Source organism: Dama dama, chromosome 15, assembly GCF_033118175.1.
Source record: "Dama dama isolate Ldn47 chromosome 15, ASM3311817v1, whole genome shotgun sequence".
In the NCBI taxonomy this organism is placed as follows: domain Eukaryota; kingdom Metazoa; phylum Chordata; class Mammalia; order Artiodactyla; family Cervidae; genus Dama; species Dama dama.
Genome location: NC_083695.1, coordinates 73,608,371 through 73,631,320, shown reverse-complemented (window position 1 = coordinate 73,631,320; position 22,950 = coordinate 73,608,371). Strand labels below are relative to the sequence as shown.

At 41.3% G+C, this 22,950-nt stretch overlaps 1 protein-coding gene across 5 annotated transcripts in view; it reads left to right on the top strand.

Annotated features, from left to right (window-relative positions):
* SORCS1 (sortilin related VPS10 domain containing receptor 1) overlaps window positions 1–22,950 on the top strand; it is a 581,948-nt gene that overhangs the window by 555,185 nt on the left and 3,813 nt on the right. For 3 of the 5 annotated variants that reach the window (XM_061162594.1, XM_061162595.1, XM_061162592.1), the window contains exons 25-26: window positions 21,374–21,479; window positions 21,604–21,764. In XM_061162594.1, the coding sequence (XP_061018577.1) occupies window positions 21,374–21,479; window positions 21,604–21,764 (267 nt within the window). Of the gene's footprint in view, window positions 1–21,373; window positions 21,480–21,603; window positions 21,765–22,270; window positions 22,946–22,950 lie in introns of those variants that run through there. The other 2 variants (XM_061162591.1, XM_061162593.1) reach the window with 2 other exon arrangements.

Below are 22,950 nucleotides of genomic sequence, written 5' to 3'. Positions count from 1 at the left end.
TTGGTCTGTATCTTACAAATGAATGAATGTCATTCAACTTCTGTCTCTTCACTTGTAAAAGATGATGAGGAAAATATTCCTCCTAAGGCCATGTAGAAGTCTCAATAGTAATTCAGGTAGTTCCAAGTATATAGAAATAGATATTATTGTGCTATATTTAATAATAAATTAACACTATGTATTGGGTCCTTATTTTTGCAGAGTTCTATGCTGGTGTTGCATAAAGGCCAGTAGGCAATGGCCTTTGCCTTCAGAAAGTATAATCTAGTTGTGGTGTTTCAGAGTTTGGTGGTGGCGTGTGGTGGTGGCACTTTGGGGTGGGGAAAGTGGGCAGTGGTGGGATCTCTGAACAAGTGAAATGCATAAATGCCTTTATAGAGAGGCAGTAGCACATTTCTGAGTGCTTGGATTTTGCAGTTTTGCAGCCAGACCACTGGTTTCAGTCTTGTTCCATCACTTACTTGGTATATAGACTCTGAGAGAAGACTTCTCTATAGCATCTGTAACAATGGAATTGTGTGAGGGTCAAGTTAGTTTAGGTTACACACATAGGGTAATGCCTGGTACAGAGTCAGGTGTTATTTTTCCTTTTAGCCTTTTTTATTTTTAACAATCAAAGTTTTATGAGAAATTTAAAGCAGTGGTAAATTGAAGACAGTCAAAATGACACAGGAAAGCTTAATGGAGGAGGTGGTCTTTGGGTAGGACCTTGAAAGATGGATAGGATTGAACTGAAGAGAGTATTCCAAGCATAATCTTGGAATAATCAGGGAAGGAATGTGAGAGCCCTGAGGGCTTTGGGTATGCTGAATAAGTGGGGACAAGGAGCAGGTTTTTCCAATTCCATTCTCTGGTTTCCTAGAGGTTCCTGGAGGTGTGCTTAGGTCTAAAGGCAGCCAAGCAGGTTGGCCACTGGCCTCTTTTCTACTTGGATTCCATATTTTTACTTTATTAAGATTTCATAAAATGTTTTTTCCTTAAAAAAACAAAAACAAAACAAACAAACAAAAAAAAAACACTGACTTAAAAAACAAACATATAAAAGTCACTGTGCTAAGCATGGGACGTGGAGGTAGAAGGTGGAAATATGCCAGGCTGAGCTGTTTATTCTTCCTGTGGTGAACTCTGAGAAGCTGTGGAGACCTAGGAGTAGAGATGTGACTGATTCAGAGTGTCACTTGAGAAAGGTGACTCTTAGGAGCAAGGATTGAGTAGAGCTAGTTTGCTATTCTGCAGCAAATGGATGCAATCAGTTGCATCCATCAACAGACATTTATTGAGTTGCTGGCTACTCTGAGCCAAGAAGTGTTCTCAGCATGGGATAGAGCCTCTGCCTCCATGAAGATTCCATCAGTGGAGAAGGCTGGGCAGGTAGCACATTGACAAATGCCACTTTACAAATCATACTGATGGTGAAAAGGTCCTGAAGAAAAAAAGAAAATATAAGAGAGTAGGAAGGGGCTTCCCCAGTGGCCCAGCGGTAAGGAATCTGCCTGCAATACAAGAGACAAAGGTTTGCTCCCTAGGTCAGAAAGATCCCCTGGAGCAGGAAATGGCAACCCACTCCAGTATTCTTGCCTGGAGAATCCCCATGGACAGAGGAGCCTGGCAGGCTACAGTCCACGGGGGTCGCAAGAGTTGGGCATGGCTGAGCACGTGCACAGAGAATAGAAAACAACAACGAAGCACCTATGAGGGCAGCTTATAAGCCTAAGGCCTGAACAAACTTACCTCAGAGCATTTGATGATCTCCTTGGCTGTTTCCTGTCGAGAAGATTGGCCTTTGGTCTTTGGTGAGCAGTGGTGGCACGTGGCAGTTACATGTAGTTGGTTAAACTGGAAAACAAAGTCCAGAAATATCCCTTGTCATCAGCCCAGTGGCCAAGCCACTGACGGTTGTTGTCATATCACACTCCAAAGATGGATTGATTTGTTTCCTAAATTTGAATCTTACTTTATATATTAGTTAAGGATGCCTTTCTGTGATGACATCTGGGATCCAGATTTAAAACAAAAAAAATAGGAATCCAAAAAGTGGATAATGATCTGAAACTGCTTTGCCAGCGACTTGGCCTGGAAAATGGATACAGCAAAGGCACCCATGGATCCGTAGTTACATGGAGGAAAGACAGGTCATTCCTGATATCCAGGAAGAAATAATTCCACTGGTCTAAGTTCCAGCTGGCCAAGAGTAATGCAAAGTTGGGAAGATCTAGAAAATGTATCCAATTAATATTCATGCTTCATCCCATAGCTGGAGATTTGGGAAACAGTACTCAGATCCCTCAGAGGAGGGGCTGACGAAAGGGAGTGTATTACTGGGAGCTTAGGTAAGCATGCTGAGATTGGAAGGAGGATTGTACTCTGCAGGGTTGCCAAGGGAACAAAAGGAAACTGCAGTTTAAGGCAAAAGCCCAAACTTAGACTGGGCCATTTTGGAGAGAGTGAGAAAAGTATCTGGCTTCCAGTCATCCAGGCTTTCCCAGGTTCTGATATTATCTGTCATACACCTTTTGGCAGTGTAATTTGAAACCTGATTACCTGGCCTTTTGTGCTTCCTAGGATGACCAGAGTGAACGGAGACTTATATGTGGGTAATCAGCTCCGGTTTGAAGAATAAAAGAAGAGAATGGCAAGGGCTGACATAGTAATTGAGTCTTGGAAATTTTTGCTGTATTGATTTTAGCCATGTTGTCATAATAGTGTTAGGACAGGAAGTTCCAAGGGAGAGAGGTACAAAGTCACTCTCAGCCAGGCTTTCATATGCAGAAGGCAAGGCTTATGTTAAGGCTGGCACTCTTCAATGACTGTGATGAGGAAGTAGAATATAGGAGGGATCAGTTTTATGTTGGAGATTGTTCCTAAGTTAACTCTAACTACCTGATTTTTTTTTTTTTTCTAAACTATTAGAACAGAGGGTAGACTATGGTACAAAGACAGTGGAGGGAATTCTCTTTTCACACATAGAAAACTTGGCATGTTGGGTATGCGATCAGTTGGATTGAGGCAGTTGCCACCATTTGTTTAAATTGAAATTAACACATTCATATTGGGATGGCTAGGAAAAGAAAGCAGAAAAATATCCCGTTTCTTACCTGGGGGAAAGAAGACATGATGAGCAAGAGAATTTGATGCCGAACTTCCACCTAAGCTCCCTTCCCTTTCCTTTCATCCCCTCTGCAGGCAGGAGAAAACAAAAATAAAATACAATCTCAAAAAAGGGAAGAAGGACCACTGCTTGCAACATTTCATGTCTCATAAGCAGGATTGCTAATACCGTCCTAGGGACCACTCCAGCACGCCAATGCATACCATTAATTGCTTAGCAGATGTTCAACAGCCTTCTTTTTTTTTTTTTTTTTTTTTTACAGTTGCAACCCAGAGATTTTTATTAGAATAAAGTGGCTCAGGGTGCAGTGCATGTGTGCTTAGTCATGTGAGACTATTTGCAACCCCATGGGCTGTAGCTCGCCAGGTTCCTCTGTTAATGGAATTTTCCAGGCAAGAACACTGGAGTGGATTGCCATTTCCTACTCCATGGGATCTTTCCAACTCAGGGATCGAACCCACAGTTCCTGCATTGGCATGCAGATTCTTTATCACTGAGCCACCTGGAAGCCCCAAAGCCCCCAAAATTCAATTTTTAGGGGAAAAAGGTTCTGATTATAGTCTTCTAAAAGGAAGGACATTGTCTATAATCTATTGCAATCCCCATAGTGACTGTCTGTGCCATGCACATGAGAATTCAGAAGTACCTCTATCTCCCACTTACTGACTCCATATTCAAAATTCTTTTTAAAAAAAAGCAAACGGGGGCTGCAGTAAGGCTAGAAGCTAAGTTTGTTAAGCAAAAAGGAAGAACAGCCTTCTTTTAAAAATATCTGAGCCAGAGTATATTGCTGGTGGGAGAGGCAATGCATAATTTCGTTTGTCTCCAAGGAAAAAGAACTGTCTCCTTTCAGGAATTTACTAGCCTTGCTTTGTTTTTCAAATTCAGTTCCCTGTTTGCCTTTATGGGAACACAAGGTAAGCGTTTCCAGGTACCTGGATGTCATTAGAGACTGGATTTCGTTTGTTTCCCCCACATGTTCTGTTTGGGAATTCATTAACTTTGGTATCTAAGTAAGCTAAACTTTTAACACAGTCCTTGTTTTGTTTTTAGCTCTTCTTCAGTTTCTGTACAATTCCTCCTGGGGTCCTCACCGCTCCTGATAGCGATGTTCCTGAAACTCTCTTGAAGAAAGTAAAGATTTCAGATTGTGTGAGAATAAGAAGGGATGAGGAGCTGTTATCAAGAAGTTTGAGAGAGGGCCATGCATTGAGAGGCTGTCTTTGGCTTTTAGGACCGCGTGGCAGCTGGTGCCATGTTTAGCAGACAGAGGGAGTATGACTCAGTCAAGCTGGGGGCTGGACTGGAAACACTGTTTTTTTGATAGAAATGTACCTTTGCTCCTGGTATTCCCAATTGGAACATTACTCCCCTTTCTCTAATTTTCTACATCTTCTAAGTGTCTTTGTATTTTAAGGTTCAGCTCAATGCTAACATTTACATGTTGTCTTTCTGGAAACCTTTACCTGGATATCATCTATCCCTTGTCAGAACTCACATGGATTTTTTTAAGCTCTATCTGTCTGATCCTCATCATCTCTCCTGTTTAATATCCTAAGGATACCGTTCACCATGTCTTTATAGTGTCTCTGTCATTGTATCTAGCACAGAAAATTGCACATATCATGTGTTCAGTAAATACTGCTTTTACAAACAATTAGACACATAATTAATTTATAACCTGTAGTTCAGTTCAGATCAGTCACTCAGTCATGTCTGACTCTTTGCGACCCCATGGACTGCAACACGCCAGGCTTCCCAGTCCATCACCAACTCCTGGAGCTTGCTCAGACTCATGTGCATCGAGTCAGTAATGCCATCCAACCATCTCATCCTCTGTCATCCCCTTCTCCTCCCACCTTCAATCTTTCCCAGCATCAGGTCTTTTCAAATGAGTCAGTTCTTCACATCAGGTGGCTGAAGTATTGGAGCTTCAGCTTCAGCATGAGTTTTTCCAATGAATATTCAGAACTGATTTCCTTTAGGATGGACTGGCTGGAACTCCTTGCAGTCCAAGGGACTCTCAAGAGTTTTCTCCAATAGCACAGTTCAAAAGCATCAATTCTTTGGCACTCAGCTTTCATTATAGTCCAACTCTCACATCCATACATGACTACTGGAAAAACCATAGCTTGGACTAAATGGACCTTTCTTGGCAAAGTAATGTCTCTGCTTTTTATTTTTTTAATTATTTTTCCATTTATTTTTATTAGTTGGAGGCTAAATTCTTTACAATATTGTAGTGCTTTTTGCCATACATTGACATGAATCAGCCATGGATTTACATGTATTCCCCAACCTGATCCCCACTCCCACCTCCCTCCCCACCCCATCCCTCTGGGTCTTCCCAGTGTACCAGCCCTGAGCACTTGTCTCATGCATCCAACCTGGGCTGGTGATCTGTTTCACCCTTGATAATATACATGTTTCGATACTGTTCTCTCAAAACATCCCACCCTCACCTTGACCCACAGAGTCCAAAAGTCTGTTCTGTACATCTGTGTCTCTTTTTCTGTTTTGCATATAGGGTTATCATTGCCATCTTTCTAAATTCCATATATATGTGTTAGTATACTGTATTGGTCTTTATCTTTCTGGCTTACTTCACTCTGTATAATGGGCTCTAGTTTCATCCATCTCATTAGAACTGATTCAAATGAATTCTTTTTAATGGCTGAGTAATATTCCATGGTGTATATGTACCACAGCTTCCTTATCCATTCATCTGCTGATGGGCATCTAGGTTGCTTCCATGTCCTGGCTATTATAAACAGTGCTGCGATGAACATTAGGGTGCACGTGTCTCTTTCAGATCTGGTTTTCTCGGTGTGTATGCCCAAAAGTGGGATTGCTGGGTCATATGGCAGTTTTATTTCCAGTTTTTTAAGAAATCTCCACACTGTTCTCCATAGCGGCTGTACTAGTTTGCATTCCCACCAACAGTGTAAGAGGGTTCCCTTTTCTGCACACCCTCTCCAGCATTTGTTGCTTGTAGACTTTTAGATAGCAGCCATCCTGACTGGCGTGTAATGGTACCTCATTGTGGTTTTGATTTCAATTTCTCTGATAATGAGTGATGCTGAGCATCTTTTCATGTGTTTGTTAGCCATCTATATGTCTTCTTTGGAGAAATGTCTGTTTAGTTCTTTGGCCCATTTTTTTGATTGGGTCATTTATTTTTCTGGAATTGAGCTGCAGGAGTTGCTTGTATATTTTTGAGATTAATCCTTTGTCTGTTGCTTCATTTGCTATTATTTTCTCCCAATTTGAGGGCTATCTTTTCACCTTGCTTATAGTTTCCTTTGTTGTGCAAAAGCTTTTTAAGTTTCACTAGGTCCCATTTGTTTATTTTTGCATTTATTTCCAGTATTCTGGGAGGTGGGTCATAGAGGATCCTGCTGTGATTTATGTCAGAGAGTGTTCTCCCCTAGGAGTTTTATAGTTTCTGGTCTTACATTTAGATCTTTAATCCATTTTGAGTTTATTTTTGTGTATGGTGTTAAAAGTGTTCTAGTTTCATTCTTTTACAAGTGGTTGACCAGTTTTCCCAGCACCACTTGTTAAAAAGGTGGTCTTTTTTCCATTGTATATCCTTGCCTCCTTTGTCAAAGATAAGGTGTCCATAGGTTCATGGATTTATCTCTGGGCTTTCTATTCTGTTCCATTTATCTATATTTCTGTCTTTGTGCCAGTACCACACTGTCTTGATGACTGTGGCTTTGTAGTAGAGTCTGAAGTCAGGCAGGTTGATTCCTCCAGTTCCATTCTTCTTTCTCAAGATTGCTTTGGCTATTCGAGGTTTTTTGTATTTCCATACAAATTGTGAAATTATTTGTTCTAGTTCTGTGAAAAATACTGTTAGTAGCTTGATAGGGATTGCATTGAATCTATAGATTGCTTTGGGTAGTATAGTCATTTTGACAATATTGATTCTTCCAATCCATGAACACGGTATATTTCTCCATCTGTTTGTGTCCTCTTTGATTTCTTTCATCAGTGTTTTATAGTTTTCTATGTATAAGTCCTTCGTTTCTTTAGGTAGATTTACTCCTAAGTATTTTATTCTTTTTGTTGCAATGGTGAATGGTATTGCTTCCTTAATTTCTCTCTCTGTTTTCTCATTGTTAGTGTATAGGAATGCAAGGGATTTCTGTGTGTTAATTTTATATCCTGCAACTTTACTATATTCATTGATTAGCTCTAGTAATTTTCTTGTAGAGTCTTTAGGGTTTTCTATGTAGAGGATCATGTCATCTGCAAATAGTGAGTTTCACTTCTTCCTTTCCTATCTGGATTCCTTTTACTTCTTTTTCTGCTCTGATTGCTGTGGCCAAAACTTCCAACACTATGTTGAATAGTAGTGGTGAGAGTGGGCATCCTTGTCTTGTTCCTGATTTTAGGTGAAATGCTTTCAATTTTTCACCGTTGAGGGTAATAGTTGCTGTGGGTTTGTCATATATAGCTTTTATTATGTTGAGGTATGTTCCTTCTATTCCTGCTTTCTGGAGAGTTTTAATCATAAATGGATGTTAAATTTTGTCAAAGGCTTTTTCTGCATCTATTGAGATAATCATATGGTTTTTATCTTTCAATTTGTTAATGTGGTGTATTACATTGATTTATTTGCAGATATTAAAGAATCCTTGCATTCCTGGGATAAAGCCTACTTGGTCATGATGTATGATTTTTTTTAATATGTTGTTGGATTCTGTTTGCTAGAATTTTGTTAAGGATTTTTGCATCTATGTTCATCAGTGATATTGGCCTGTAGTTTTCTTTTTTTGTGGCATCTTTGTCTGGTTTTGGAATTAGGGTGATGGTGGCCTTATAGAATGAGTTTGGAAGTTTACCTTCTTCTGCAATTTTCTGGAAGAGTTTGAGTAAGATAGGTGTTAGCTCTTCTCTAAATTTTTGGTAGAATTCAGCTGTGAAGCCATCTGGTCCTGGGCTTTTGTTTGCTGGAAGATTTCTGATTACAGTTTTGATTTCCTTGCTTGTGATGGGTCTGTTAAGATCTTCTATTTCTTTCTGGTTCAGTTTTGGAAAGTTATACTTTTCTAAGAATTTGTCCATTTCTTCCAAGTAGTCCATTTTATTGACATAGAGCTGCTTGTAGTAGTCTCTTATGATCCTTTGTATTTCAGTGTTGTCTGTTGTGATCTCTCCATTTTCATTTCTAATTTTGCTAATTTGGTTCTTCTCTCTTTGTTTCTTAATGAGTCTTGCTAACGATTTGTCAATTTTGTTTATTTTTTCAAAAAGAACCAGCTTTTAGCTTTGTTGATTTTTGCTATGGTCTCTTTAGTTTCTTTTGCATTTATTTCTGCCCTAATTTTTAAGATTTCTTTCCTTCTGCTAACCCTGGGGTTCTTCATTTGTTCCTTCTCTAGTTGCTTTAGGTGTAGAGTTAAGTTATTTATTTAACTTTTTTCTTGTTTCTTGAGGTAAGCCTGTAATGCTATGAACCTTCCCCTTAGCACTGCTTTTACAGTGTCCCATAGATTTTGGGTTGTTCTGTTTTCATTTTCACTCGTTTCTATGCATATTTTGATTTTTTATTTCTTCTGTGATTTGTTGGTTATTCAGAAGTGTGTTATTTAGCCTCCATGTGTTTGAATTTTTAATAATTTTTTTCCTGTAATTGAGATCTAATCTTACTGCACTGTGGTCAGAAAAGATGACTGGAATGATTTCAATTTTTTTAATTTCCCAAGGCTAGAGTTATGGCCCAGGATGTGATCTATTCTGGAGAAGGTTCCGTGTGCACTTGAGAAAAAGGTGAAATTGATTGTTTTGGGCTGAAATATCCTATAGATATCAATTAGGTCTAGCTGGTCCATTGTATCATTTAAAGTTTGTGTTTCCTTGTTAACATTCTGTTTAGTTGATCTATCCATAGTTGTGAGTGGGGTTTTAAAGTCTCCCACTATTATTGTGTTACTATTAATTTCCCCTTTCATACTCGTTAGCATTTGCCTTACATATTGCGGTGCTCCTATGTTGGGTGCATATATATTTATAATTGTTATATCTTCTTCTTGGATTGATCCTTTGATCATTATGTAGTGTCCTTCTTTGTCTCTTTTCACAGCCATTATTTTAAAGTCTATTTTATCTGATATGAGTATTGCGACTCCTGCTTTCTTTTGGTCTCCATTTTGTCTCTGCTTTTTAATGTGCTATCTAGGTTGGTCATAACTTTCCTTCCAAGGAGTAAGCGTCTCTTAATTTCATGGCTGCAATCATCATCTGAAGTGATTATGGAGCCCAAAAGAATAAAGTCTGACACTGTTTCCACTGTTTCCCCATCTATTTCCCATGAAGTGATGGGACCAGATGCCATGATCTTAGTTTTCTGAATGCTGAGTTTTAAGCCAGCTTTTTCCCTCTTCTCTTTCACTTTCATCAAGAGGGTCTTTAGTTCTTCACTTTCTGCCATAAGGGTGGTGTCATCTACATATCTGAGGTTATTGATATTTCTCCTGCCAATCTTGATTCCAGCTTGTGCTTCATTCAGCCTGGCATTTTGCATGATGTAATCTGCATATAAGATAAATAAGCAGGGTGACAAGATACAGCCTTTGACTATGTGGATTACAACAATCTGTGGAAAGTTCGTCAAGAGATGGGAATACCAGACCACCTTACCTGCCTCCTGAGTAATCTGTATGCATGTCAAGAAGCAACGGTTAGAACTGGACATGGAGCAACAGACTTGTCCAAATCAGGAAAGGAGTATGTCAAAGCTGTATAACCTGTAGAGATAGGTTCAAAATTCTTATCTTCTCGGTTATCCTTTGGGTTCAGTGTGTTGGACTATGAACCGGTCTCCACGTCATGTTATAATGTGTGTGTGTGTGTTAGCCACTCAGTCATGTCTGACTGTGATCCTGTTGAATATAGCTGTCCAGGCTCCTCTGTCCATGGAATTTTCCTGGCAAGAATACTAGAGTGGTTTGCCATTCCTTTCTCCAGGAGGGATGTTTTAGTACCTCTTACCCATAATGGGGGATCCTTGCCTTCATTTAAATAGTAAGCATCCCAGGAAAACCCACCTCTGTGCTTTCCTTATGTCAGATATCTTTTTTAAGTTGTATGATAGTTGTTGATATGCATATTGTGGAAAATGGGTGAACTGAAGGAAAATTGGAGCTCTGTGAACGAGAAGTCCTAAAGACAGTGGGAGAGGGACTGACAGGAGAGATGTTCCTGAAAGATACAGAAGCAAATTTAACTTATCGGCCAGTATTTTACCAGAATAGTAAAATAAGGAGCAAAGCAAGCTGTGTCTCCCTTCATGACAGGGCTCAGGGTCTCAAACCTTAGATCACACTTCATTTACCTGATCAAACAAACCAGACCTTCTTCACATCTTTTGTGATGTCTCCCTTGAGTTCTGTCTTATCCATGTTTTTACCCTGGCCTTCTTTTTATTGATTGATTGATTCATTGATTTTCTCCTGTGTTTTAAGAGCTGTGATGTGTGATGTAGGGATGGTTTAGGGAGAGTTTTTCCAACAAGACTGCAGAACATTTGATGCCTGTAGCTAATTACAGCAGAACAAACCTGGACTGTTAACAGAATATCTCTAAAATGCCAATAGTTTTCTCATTGCTTCTGGTAACTTTGGATTTACCCTTGGATTTACCCAAGGGCACACAGTCCATTTCTGATTTATCATCTTACTTCTCCACATGACTCTGTGCCTCCCTGTGCAATGATTCCTTTAAAACTATGGTTTGTCCAGGGATATGAAATAAACTAGTACTCTTGCTCAATGTACACTGGCTCGATCTGGGGCCCAAATACTAGTTGCATGAAGCTTTCCTAATTCTAAATCAAGAGGATGAAAAGCACTGCATGTGCAAGAGTCAATAAAAATGAACCTTTGTGCTGAGCAGGAGTTCACTCAAAGCAGAGAAAATAAACCTGCCAGGTTGAGGGGCTATGCTGAGCAGAAGCAAAACAAAGTATGGTTTATGTGTAAACTAGTCCATAGTGTGACATGTTGTGGCATTTAGATACATACTCTCAAGTATTCCTAACTGGATATTAACTGAAGATATAATTATGAGCAAAGGAGAGAGGGATACAGTTCATGGAAATTAAATGTGTCACTATTTGATATGTCATTTATATTATACACTTTGTTCATCATCCATGCATGATGTGAGAAAACTCTCATTAACACATGTTTAGTTTACTGTTACAAAGTATGATACACATGATAAAGGAAAGAAGGGGCAGATGAAAGGATTTTCTAAGACCATAGGTCAACAGCCAATAATCTTTTCTTGTTTTACATAGTATTTACCCATTTTATAAGGATTTCTCAATTTGAGTAGCAAGAGGTGGTCATTTATTTGATAGAGTTGGAAACCTAGAATCTCTTTTATAGTTGCCAAAGCAGATAAGTGTCATGGTCATGTTAGTTTGGTGCTAGTGTTAGTTGCTTAGTCATGGATGACTCTTTGCAGCCCCCTGGACTGTAATTCACCTGGCTCCTCTGCCCATGGAATTTTCCAGGCAAGAATACTGGAGTGGGTTGCCATTCCTTTCTCCAGGGGATCTTCCTCCCAGCCCAGGGATTGAACCCAGGTCTCCTGCATTGCAGGCATATTCTTTATGACACCGGAGAAGCAAGTGTCATTAAACAGTTAAGTGGTGGTGGTGGTTTAGTCACCAAGTCATGTCCAACTCTTGTGATCCCATGGACTATAGCCTGCCAGGCTTCTCTGTCCACAGGATTCTCCAGGCAGGAATACTGGAGTGGATTGCCATTTCCTTCTCCAAAACAGACAAGTAAAGAACCATAATAAGGAAGCTAGGACTCGGAGGTGGAAACTCAGGTGAAGAGACCAGGGCCAGACTATGCTTTAAACTGTGAGCTTTAGTTTATCACCTTTTAGTAGATCACCAGGTGAAGGGAATCTGCTGACAGGTAATAAACTAAAGTTTTAATTGCTGATACAAACCTCTCAAGCTACACCAAAGTCTGTAACTTTGTTCCCGTGAGGATCCATGGTCATAAATTAATTCAGCAATTATATTTGGGAATGGGGGTGGGGACAGGGAGCAGGGGATAGGGAGAAAGCAGCTTAAAAAACGTATTGTTTCTTCTTTGGTAGAAGAGATGAGGGCAGCGAAGACTAGAAGTTAATGCCTCAGCAAGCAAAAGGAAACACTACATTTTTTTTGAGGACACAGAGCCTTCACTAGATGAATTCATATTAAATGACAACCAACAGCACTTCGGGATTTTGTGCATTTCACAGGAGTTATTTATTGTATAAATAAACTAAACCTTGAGAGATGAGACTTCTGTACAGTGGGACTGGAAAAGCTGGTGCTAACTGGTTCACTCAAAACATTTGGGATAAATATCTGCCTGTTCTGTGGCTGGAAAATCTCTTTATAGCTTAGGCTTGGCAATCCCTGCTATAAAATAGTTGTTCTTAAATTTGGCTGTGTGTCACAGTTTCGGAGGAAGCTTCATCAAAGTTGAGCTTCTTCAGGCCTCACTGTGCATTCCTGGAATCAGAATCCCAGGGATCTTTGGGAATCTGCCTTTGTAACAGGTTCCCCGAGAGATGTTTATGCAGACGGGTCTTTCACCAGTCTCAGCAGCTGCTCTTACAAGCATTCGTGCAGACAGAAATCTATCTGCATAACAAGGAAAGGTGCTCGTCTGTCTCCAGCAATAAATCTGATTTACAACTCAGGGCATCCACTGAAAACAGAGGCATGCATTAAAAAAATAATAATTAAAAAAAAAAAAAAAAGCCCTTGATATTAAGTGTAGGAGGAAATTAGTAATAAACATGAAAATCTAATTCCTTGGCGTATTTGGAGCCAATTTAATTGGCCAAATGGGTAGACAACGGTGGGAGTAAGGGGAAAAAAATGAAGCCTGCCTCTGAATGTGGGATAGACTCTATCCGTAATCTAGATGGATGGCAAAGGCCAGCCAAGAGCTGTGACCGTGAAGCAGTTGAAAAATGATTAAAGCGTGAACCAGAATGTTAGTGGCAGAACAGCCATGGGTTTTATGAAAGTTAAACAAATGATATTATCTTGGTGTTATTAATGTGCTAGTGTGAACAGAAAGTGATACATCCACACCTCTCTGTATTTCTGCACATATTAGAGAATTAGGGTGCTCTTCCACTCTTAGCTTTGCGGTGGGGGTCACTTTTCTTCTGGGGTTTTCAATACTGATTGGTAAAAAAATGTAAAACCTTAATATTTCTCAAAGCCTCAAATCGCAGGTTGAAATTTTTAAAAATTTAATACCACATAACTGCCCTCAACCCCTCCTGTCTGTCTAGCAGTTGCCTTGTGTAAGCTATTATGTTTAGGAAGCCTGTCCTTTGTCAAGGGTATGTGTGGGTTTTTAATAAAACTGTTATCTTGTGTTATCTTAGCCTCCATGGTTGCTGCTGACTGGTTCAATTTCTTTTTCAGGTGTAATGAAAAGATATTATCACAGAGATGTTAGAGAATTAATATTTCCCAGCTTCACTTACTACCTCTGGATACGTTATGAGTCAATGTGGGAGGGGATAAGGTACTCAGAATTTCCGCCTAGGTCAAGATACATCATATATTCTGCCCAACAATTTACGTTGAGAAAGACCCTTTCACTTGAAAGCAGAATTAGCATGAGTCCAGAAGCTTTAGAAAACACAATATCATATTAGCCACATTGTTATATATGCAGATGCCAAATTGTGAAGTGGTGGAGCTCAGAACTGTAAGGTGAAATAGATGGTTACAATAACATTTTCCATTTAGGGATGAAATTAGCACTAGTGGAACTCTTCCACAACCAATAAATTTATCTGTCTCTTTAGTCTCTGGTTGCCTTATGATCTACACAGTTCTCATTTACAAGTCTTTTGTGAGTAAGGTTATGCTTGTAATACTGTTCCTTCCTTCTGTTTTTCCTCTCAAATAGTTTTTTTCCTCTACACATAATTACGTTATTTCACAGACATGTGGACCCAGTGGTTTTTGGCAGTTATTAAGCTGTTATGGTATTATGATAAGTAACAACAGGTGCTGAGATATTAAATATATCCCTTTCCCAAAGGTGACTAAATGAATGTGATACTTTCATAAATATACCAGGGACCAACAATGAAGTGGTTCATTAGCTTCTAAAGATTCATAACCTTTTTTTCCCCTAAGATTTCCTGGGTCCATAGAAAGGCAAGAAATGACTATAGGTTAACTGCCCTGAAGATGTACCCAAAATCTCCTGGGCAGAGAATGGTCAGATGAACAGTTTGGAAACAGTACAAACATGTGTCAGGTTGGAAATAAGCCACAGTTAAGATGCAGGAGATGCAGTTCCCTTTAGGGAAGGCCTTCCAGAGAAAATGGCACAACTAAAGAAGACAGGAGAATGCATACACAATACAGAGAATATACCAGAAGCTAGGACAAGCTACCTGTTAGGCAGTAAGTTTCTTATACCTACAGGGACCAAGGCTGTCAGGCCATATCTGTTGTGTCTATTTAAGTTTTAATAGCGGTCCCTTTCCTTCTTAAAATGCCCTGGTTTAGAAAAGAACATTTACGGTCATCTTATTTATACCCTGGCACCTTGTCAGTAGGGACAAAAGTCCATACCAAGAATTGGATAATGTAGAGCCCAACAGTAAGAATTACTAATTGGATGTTCAACCCACTGAAAGAAAAGGGTTTTTGAAGAGAGAAGGAGTCAGTAAGCTATTGCTGTGTAACAAACCACCCCCAAATTCAGTGGCTTAACAGTAGCATTTACTATTGCTGTGTACTGATACTGTGTATCGGCTTGGTGGTTCTTCTGATTTTGTTGGTACTCCTTGTGTGTCTGCAGTTAGCTGTGTATTGTTGTGTAGAGAGCTCTGCTGATCTTGACTGGGCTGCCCCTGTGTTGGGGTCGGCTGGCTGTGGGCTGCCCTAGAATAGCCTCAGTTGGGATAATTAAGCTCTGCTGCATGTGGTTTCTCATACTTCAGTGGGCTTCCCTGGGCTTGCTCTCACATAGCAGTGACAGGATTCCAAGAGAGAAAGCAAAATTGTGTAAGACCTTGAAACTCACACTGTCACACCATCACTTATGTTGCATTCTATTGCCAAATCAAGTCCAGTGCTAGCCCAGATTCAAGGGGGTGAGGAAATGAATTTCACCTCTTGGTAAGAGAATCTTCATTCAAATAGCCTGCAGTTTGGGCACAGAAAGAAGTATAAAATTGATACAGTAGTGCAATCAACCTAAACGAGGCTGAGCACTCTCCTCGGGGAGATCTGAGATGCTTTTAGGTAGTTTAGAAAATTCTCCTGGAGTCATAACAGGATAGAGCTACTATTGTGATTAGGTTTGGATTTGTTGACGTTGTTCAGGTCACTCAGTCATGTCCAACTCTATGCAACCCATGGACTGCAGCAACGCCAGGCTTCCCTGTCCTTCACTATATCCTGGAGTTTGTTCAAGCTCATGTCCATTGAGTTGGTGGTACCATCCAACCATCTCTTCATCCCTGTCTGCCTTCAATCTTTCTCAGCCTCAGGGTCTTTTCCAATGAGTCGGCTCTTTGCATCAGGTGGCTGAAGTATTGGTGCTTCAGATTCACCATCAGTTCTTCCAGTGAATATTCAGGATTAATTTCTTTTAGGATTGACTGGTTTGATCTTGCAGTCCAAGGGACTCTCAAGAGTCTTCTCCAACACCACAGTTCAAAAGCATCAATTCTTCAGTGCTCAGCCTTCTTTATGGTCCAACTCTCACATCCATGTATGATTACTGGAAAAATCATAGCTTTGACTAGATGGACCTTTGTTGGCAAAGTAATGTCTCTGCTTTTTAATACTCTGTCTAGGTTTGTCATAGCTTTTCTTCCAAGGGGTAAGCGTCTTTTAATTTCATGGCTGCAGTCACCGTCTGCAGTGATTTTGGGGCCCAAGAAAATAAAGTCTGTCATTGTTTTCATTGTTTCTCCATCTATTTGCCATGAAGTGATGGGACTGGATGCCATGATCTTAGTTTTTTGAATGTTGAATTTAAAGCCAGCTTTTTCACTCTCCTCTTTTACCTTCATCAAGAGGCTCTTTAATTCCTCTTTGCTTTCTGCCATTAGGGTGATGTCACATGCATATATGAGGTTATTAATATTTCTCCTGGCAATCTCAATTCCAGCTTGCACTTCATCCAGCCCAGCATTTCTCATGATGTACTCTGCAGAGGAGTTAAATAACCAGGGTGACAATATACAGCCTTGACATACTCCTTTCCCAGTTTCCAGCCAGTCCATCGTTCCATGTCTGGTCCTAACTGTTGCTTCTTGACCTGCATACAGGTTTCTCAGGAGGCAGGTAAGATGGTCTGGTATTCCCATCTCTTTAAGAATTTGCCACAGTTTGTTGTGATCCACACAGTCAAGGCTTTAGCATAGTCAATGAAGCAGAAGTAGATGTTTTTCTGGAATTCTCTGGCTTTTTCTGTGATCCAACAGATCTTGGTCATTTGATCTCTGGTTCCTCTGTCTTTTCTAAATCCAGGTTGTATATCTGAAAGTTCTTGGTTTAAATAACTGCTCAATTGTACTCATTTCACATGCTAACAAGGTGATACTCAAAAATCCTCCAAGGTAGACTTCAACAGTATGTGAAACAAGAATTTCTAGGTTTGGATTTGAACTGAAAGGAAGGGCTGTTAGACAAATGAGGGTGCTCTGTCGTAAGGTCCCATAAACCCTTCCTATGATCTAGATAAATTTTCTCCGTGCCAGTCCCATATGACTTTAATTTCTGAAAAAGAAATTTCAGGCTGCATGGATTTTGTGATATTCAAAGCATGTAAGTAAAGCCTGGCTTAGATCTGCTTTGGAGGCAAGAGAGGAAAAATCAAAGTTTGGCAAACTTGAATTTGCTTTTGTAATTTCTTGACAGCACTAACTTCTGGATCAGAAATGCAGTAGGAGTTCAAAGTTCCAGGATCATAGAGCAGGTAGAAGATTTCCAAGAAAGTCCCTTTGGTAGAATGAGTATCGGCACAGACCACAGTAAGGATATTTGTGGAGCTCCACCGGGGTGATGCTGCTATACTGTTGACTTTCAAACTGGGAAATAACCCAAAGGGGCAAGGCTGCAGCCAAGGGGATTAGTGATGCTCCAGATGAAGCATTCCCTAAAGCAAGTGTGTGGACCCAGGACGGCAAAGGGCCTGTGCTCCGACAACTTTATGAACTCCTGTGGTGAAGTCATGTGAGTTTTCTTTCTGAAGGACTGCTGTGAACTTTCATATACTGAATCTCCAAGTTGGGGAGTGTCATATATACAGTTTTCCTAAATTATCTGACCGTGAACTCTAGTCATCTTTCAGGGCTTATCCTCTACAGAGTATACTTTTAGAAATAGAATAGCAATGATATAATGGTTTTAAAACCATTGGGCATGTACCATCTGCCACACACCATATTAGCACTTTATAAATTCCATCTTATTTTATTCTCACAGCTTTCTAAAACAGGCACCAGTTTTATCTCCATTTTGCAGATGAGGAAACTGAGGTTCTGTTTTAAGTCATTTAGTGTGCCGGCAAGTGGCCAAGTAAGAATCTGATTGCAAAAAGGGACCATACCAGTTATTTCACCCTAAACTTAAGATTCTGAGTTCACTCTCCTATCATATACTCAAGCCTCAAGCTGTGACCTTATTCAGCACTCACTGTGTATGGATCACTTTTCACAAGAATTCTTGTTATTCCTGTAAGCACCGCTATTATCATAATCAGTCCGGGTCCTCATGAATAGAATGTAATAATTCAGTGCATTTCTGCAGGATTGCAGAACCGACATGTACCAGCACCAGCCTTACATCTGTCAAGTCACAGGCTCTACGGTTGTGTCCATGCTTTATGGTGTGTGTCAACTGTGGCAAATAAACCACTCAGCATTTGCCCCTTCTACCTTGTTAAGGCTGTAATTGGAGAGGGATTAATTTATGCTTATTGCAGACAGTAAGCTAAAGCTCATTTATCATGAGTGTTCATTCCTCAGCAGAACGCATACAAACCCACCTAGTGATGTTGGGCAAACTGTGACACGCATCTGCGGTTGTGTGGAGCAGCAGTAGCCCTGTGTTTATTCAGACGCAGATCGGCAAGCAGGAGTCGCCCACGGAACACAGAGGGCCGCAGCCCTCAGCCTCTCACTGCTGCTGCCTGCTTCTTGCCGCGGAGCAGTGACTCGTGATGCAAAGATGGCTGGGGGAGTGCATGCATTTTAGACATCAGGATACAGGAGCTCATTTTCCCAAAATAATGTGCTAATTTCTTAACATTGTTAATGCCGCATACTTGTAGATGATGATTTGGGTGGGAATCATATAGATTTGGAAGATTTCAGCTGGTGATGGGGAGATAGAGGAGGAGGAAGGGAAGAGAAGGGACACAGTCCATTTGTGTGTGTGCTTTCTGTGTCAGTGAGAACCTGGCAACAGCAATTTCCTCACTTGAGTTTTACATTTGTTTCAAATGCCAACCCTTTCAAGCAGCCTTAGTATTCTTCCTGGTTTCTCCATAACACTGATGTTCTGCTTGTTCTGAAAGGGCATTCAGCTGGGAATCAGAGGTTCAGCTAAACCAGCTACTGGCCTTTACTCATCCTTATATTCCACAGCTTCTCCCTGGGCCTCCCTTAATTCCCTGTCAAATGTGGGGTTTGCATTAGAAGATTACCTTTAATTGCTTTCCAGTATTATTTCCAAAAGTGTTAGGATGGTATTGTGATAATGTCCAGAGAGAAATAGAGTGAGAGAGACTTTTATCTTTTAGAGTTACAGAGGAAATTATATAATAGCTGAGACTTGCTTCAACATAACCCAGTGTTGGGGTTGTGGGCACTGCACAGGGATAGAAATAAAATAGCACTGTCTTTGGGTTGATGGTTATTGAAGAGTGAGGGATGCATGACAGCTCATTCTCTGTGCACACGTATCACTTTGCTAGGTTGTATCTGACTCTTTTACAACCCTATAACTTGCCAGGCTCTTCTGTCTGTGCAGTTTCCCAGGCAAGAATGCTGGAGTGGGTTGTCATTTCCTTCTCCAGGGTATCTTCCTGACCCAGGGACTGAACCCATGTCTCCTGCATTGGCAGACAGATTCTTTACCACTGAGCCACTGCGGAAGCCCACCAGCCATAAATACACACACGCCTATGCATGTGCATATACATGTTATCAGAGTTTAAGAGTGTATGATCTAGGATTCTAATTGGTCCTTTGAAAACATAAGACTACTCTGACCTTATCACTTGTTAATTTGCTTCATGTGCTTTACTTTTAGCCTTTATCCCCATTCTCAGAACTATCTTTTAAAATTCCAGTTATCTCCTGCTGAAATTAGCCCAGGGTTGAAGTATATAGAAAAGTGTGTGTGTGTGTGTGTGTGTGTGTGTGAAAGAGAGAGAGAGAGAGAGAGAGAAGAAGGACTTTAAGTCTTAGTTCTTTCATTTACTAGTCTGAGTCCTTTGGAGCAACATTAACCAGTGAGGCCCTCACTGTTCCTGTCTGTCTGGTAGAGATCACCACCCTGCCCTCCACGGTGAAATTCAGTTGCAGTAATGTCTGTGACAAATGGAAGGTGTTCTTTCCCCACTGACCTTCTACCCATCGTGATGTGAGTGTTGAAGTATTCCGGGACCCCTTTGCCCTGCATTTGCCTAAGTAAATGGAAGAGACCTTTATTTTTCAGTTTCGAGCCAAAAACGCATTTGCCTTGGGCGTTCTGTTCAGTGAACCCTTCCTGTCTCCTCACACACACATTTCACAGCTTAAGTGCTGCTTGACTTAGGGAGGAGAATCATAAAGGTTGCTTCATTTTAACCCTTCCTGAAAGCTAATTCTACGAAAACAATAAACCTATTTTCTGAGAAAGAGGGCTTGATTTGTGTTTTTTGCCAAAACTGGTATATGGAGTTTCCAGTCATAGTTACTGCACACCTGGGATGTAATCATTGAATAACCAGACAGAGCAGAAGCAGCTTGGGTCTTGTTCGAAACCATCAGCATTGCAGACACCTATCCTGAAGTTTCGTATCTGGGGGACCAGAACATTGTGCTCTTGGCTCTCAACAGAAAAGAGCCACAGAAAATGGTGCTTAAAGGTCACCTGCGTTCCTGGATATTGGGCTTTGCTTAAATTGACGGAAGGTAAAGGTCAGCGTCCAGGCTTCTAAGGGGTATGCGTGGTTTGCCTTTTATGCTGGAGCTATGCTATGTTTGCAAAATGTCAGTGTTCGAGAGGGTGGAAATTAATTGCAAAGTCATTAAAGTAGAGCAGGCTGACCCTGGGCTAGAGAAGGGGGGTTTGGAGATGGAGAGAGATGCTCCCCAGAGCTGCACTCTAGGAGTGAGGTCAGGGAGGGAGAATCTTTCATGGATGCCAAGGCATCTGTTCGGTCCAAGAGGAGGACTCACTGCCTCTGAGAGGCTGGCGCCTCCTGGCACGAGCTGTCTGGACTTTGGCAAGTTACAGAGACAACACCGGATTTCACATCTTTCCTCCCGCATCAGAGCAGCTGCCCTTGTAAAATATTCACTTAGCCATCAGTTTCCTATGTGTAAAAAATATAAGCAACCAGTTCTCTCACATGACAACTGCTGGGATAGGAGTGAGAGGGGTTGGATAATTCATGAAAGTATTCCTGCTGGTAGTGTTTCTGGTTTTCTGCATTACTTAGTGGGAAAAGCTTGCATTCAGAGTATAGAAAAATTTAACATTTATATTATAAATATTTATTCAAAGCAATAATAGCAGTAGCAAGAAAAGCTAAGACTCATAAAGGGCTTACTATGTGCCTAGCAATGTTATCCATGCTTTACATACATCGATTCATTTAATCCTCACAAAAACCCAATGAGACATGTACTTTTATTTTCAGCTCCCCCCATCAGGCACGGGAAGGTGAAGTAACTTGCCCAGCAGCTTATAACCAGCATGTGGTGGAGCAGGCCTTGGACCTAAGCAGTCCGACTCCACAGTCTGTGCTTGAAATCGTTCCACTGCACTTCTTGAACAGGCCGGTTGGAGGGTTCTAGGGCCTGGGACAGGCTCAGATGCACCCACATGTCCGGCCGTGTGAGGTACACCTTGTGTGCACGTCCCACGCGGCATCGTGGAACGCACCATGCCTCCATGTGAACAGCCCAAGCCTGTCACAGAGTCACGCCCAGCCCCCTGCTCGCCAGTGACTATGCCTTGCTTTTCCCCCCTAGCCCCGCTGGTGGACCTCACTCCAACCCACAGCGGCTCCGCCATGCTGATGCTGCTGTCCGTGGTGTTTGTGGGGCTGGCGGTGTTCGTCATCTACAAGTTCAAAAGGTGCGTGTCCCCCTCCACAATCTCCCTCCCTCCCTCCTCCTTCTCCCCGACAGGTTCAGAAGCCTTTGTGGCCGTGATGTACACGTCCCGTGCGCAGCAGTGATAATTTCTGTTAATGTTTTAGGAAGATCCCGGGGATTAATGTTTATGCCCAGATGCAGAATGAGAAAGAACGAGAGATGGTCAGTCGAGTCAGTCACCCTGAAAGCAGGCCCTATGTCCCTCAGACTGAACTCAGGCGGCCTGGCCAGCTGATAGATGAGAAGGTGGAGTCCCAGCTCATAGGTAAATGATTCCTGGTAGCCCTCAGCTCTTCAGCCTCAGTAGTCAATGACTGGCTCTCTCTCTAACCCCTCTCTGGCTTGACGTAACCACTTTCTATGCTCTAACATCCCTGAGAGAAACAGCTAAGATGCCTCTTTCCCCGCTTCCTTCCTTTAGAAAAGAGAGAGAGAAAAAAAAAGCTTTCTCGCTCCTATCTAGTTTTTTCTCTTCTGAGTTTATTCCTTTTTTTGCAAAAATGCTTGCTGAAACATTGGGCTTCGAGTGTTCATGGGCAAAGAGCAGAGTATGTGCTCTAAGAGTATATGAGAGGGACAGAGCTTAGAGGCTAGAGCTGCTGATCCTAGAGGGCTGGGAAGGTTTTGGGAGCCAGGGTTTATAACGACCAGAGCAAGCCACGGCACCCTCAGCTGGAGACAGTTCTAAGGATGGCAGACTGCTCCAAAACACATGTAGAAGGAAAACTGATCACCCTGGGTTTTTGTTTTTTTTTTTTTCTTTTAATCTAGCTTTAATCTAAAACTGTCCCCCAGGAAACATGGAACCTAAGAATTCTGAGGACAAGAGCCATCAAGTTGGCAGGACATGTCAGGAGTGAAGTTTCCTGGAGAGAGCACTGGAGGGTTAGATGGTTCTAGGGCAGCTGGCAGATTTCTTCCTCCTTTTCACCTGTGCCCTACCGGAAGTCTTAAAATGGATTTCAGCATAATTCAGTAGGGCTCACACTGCCTGGAAAGAAAGCATGGGAATCCTACAGCTAGATGTAGAAAGTCTCAGGGTAATTGCTATATTCTGCTATTTATTGTAGAGGACATTTCCCAGGAAATTAGATAAATCCGTAGAGCCACCATTGTGATCCATTTCTCTCTTAGTCTTCTCCTGTCTGGTGGCCGTAGAGTGGAAGTTGTAAATGTTCCCATTTAGACCCTGCATTGCTGACTCTGATGGATACATTGTTATGTAAGCATTCATGCTTTACTCTGATGTGATAATGCCAAACCACCTAGAAGGTCCTTACCTAGGACTGTTAATCCGAAACCTGGAAAAGAAAGAAAAAAAAGTGCTTGGAGGGAAACAGCATCCTCTCTTTAAAGGAGTCCGCGGAAGTTCTGTGGCTGTATTAAGGGGAAATTTAAATATGCTGCCTGGCTTGTATGGGAGGTAATAATAACAACAGCCCCCACATCTG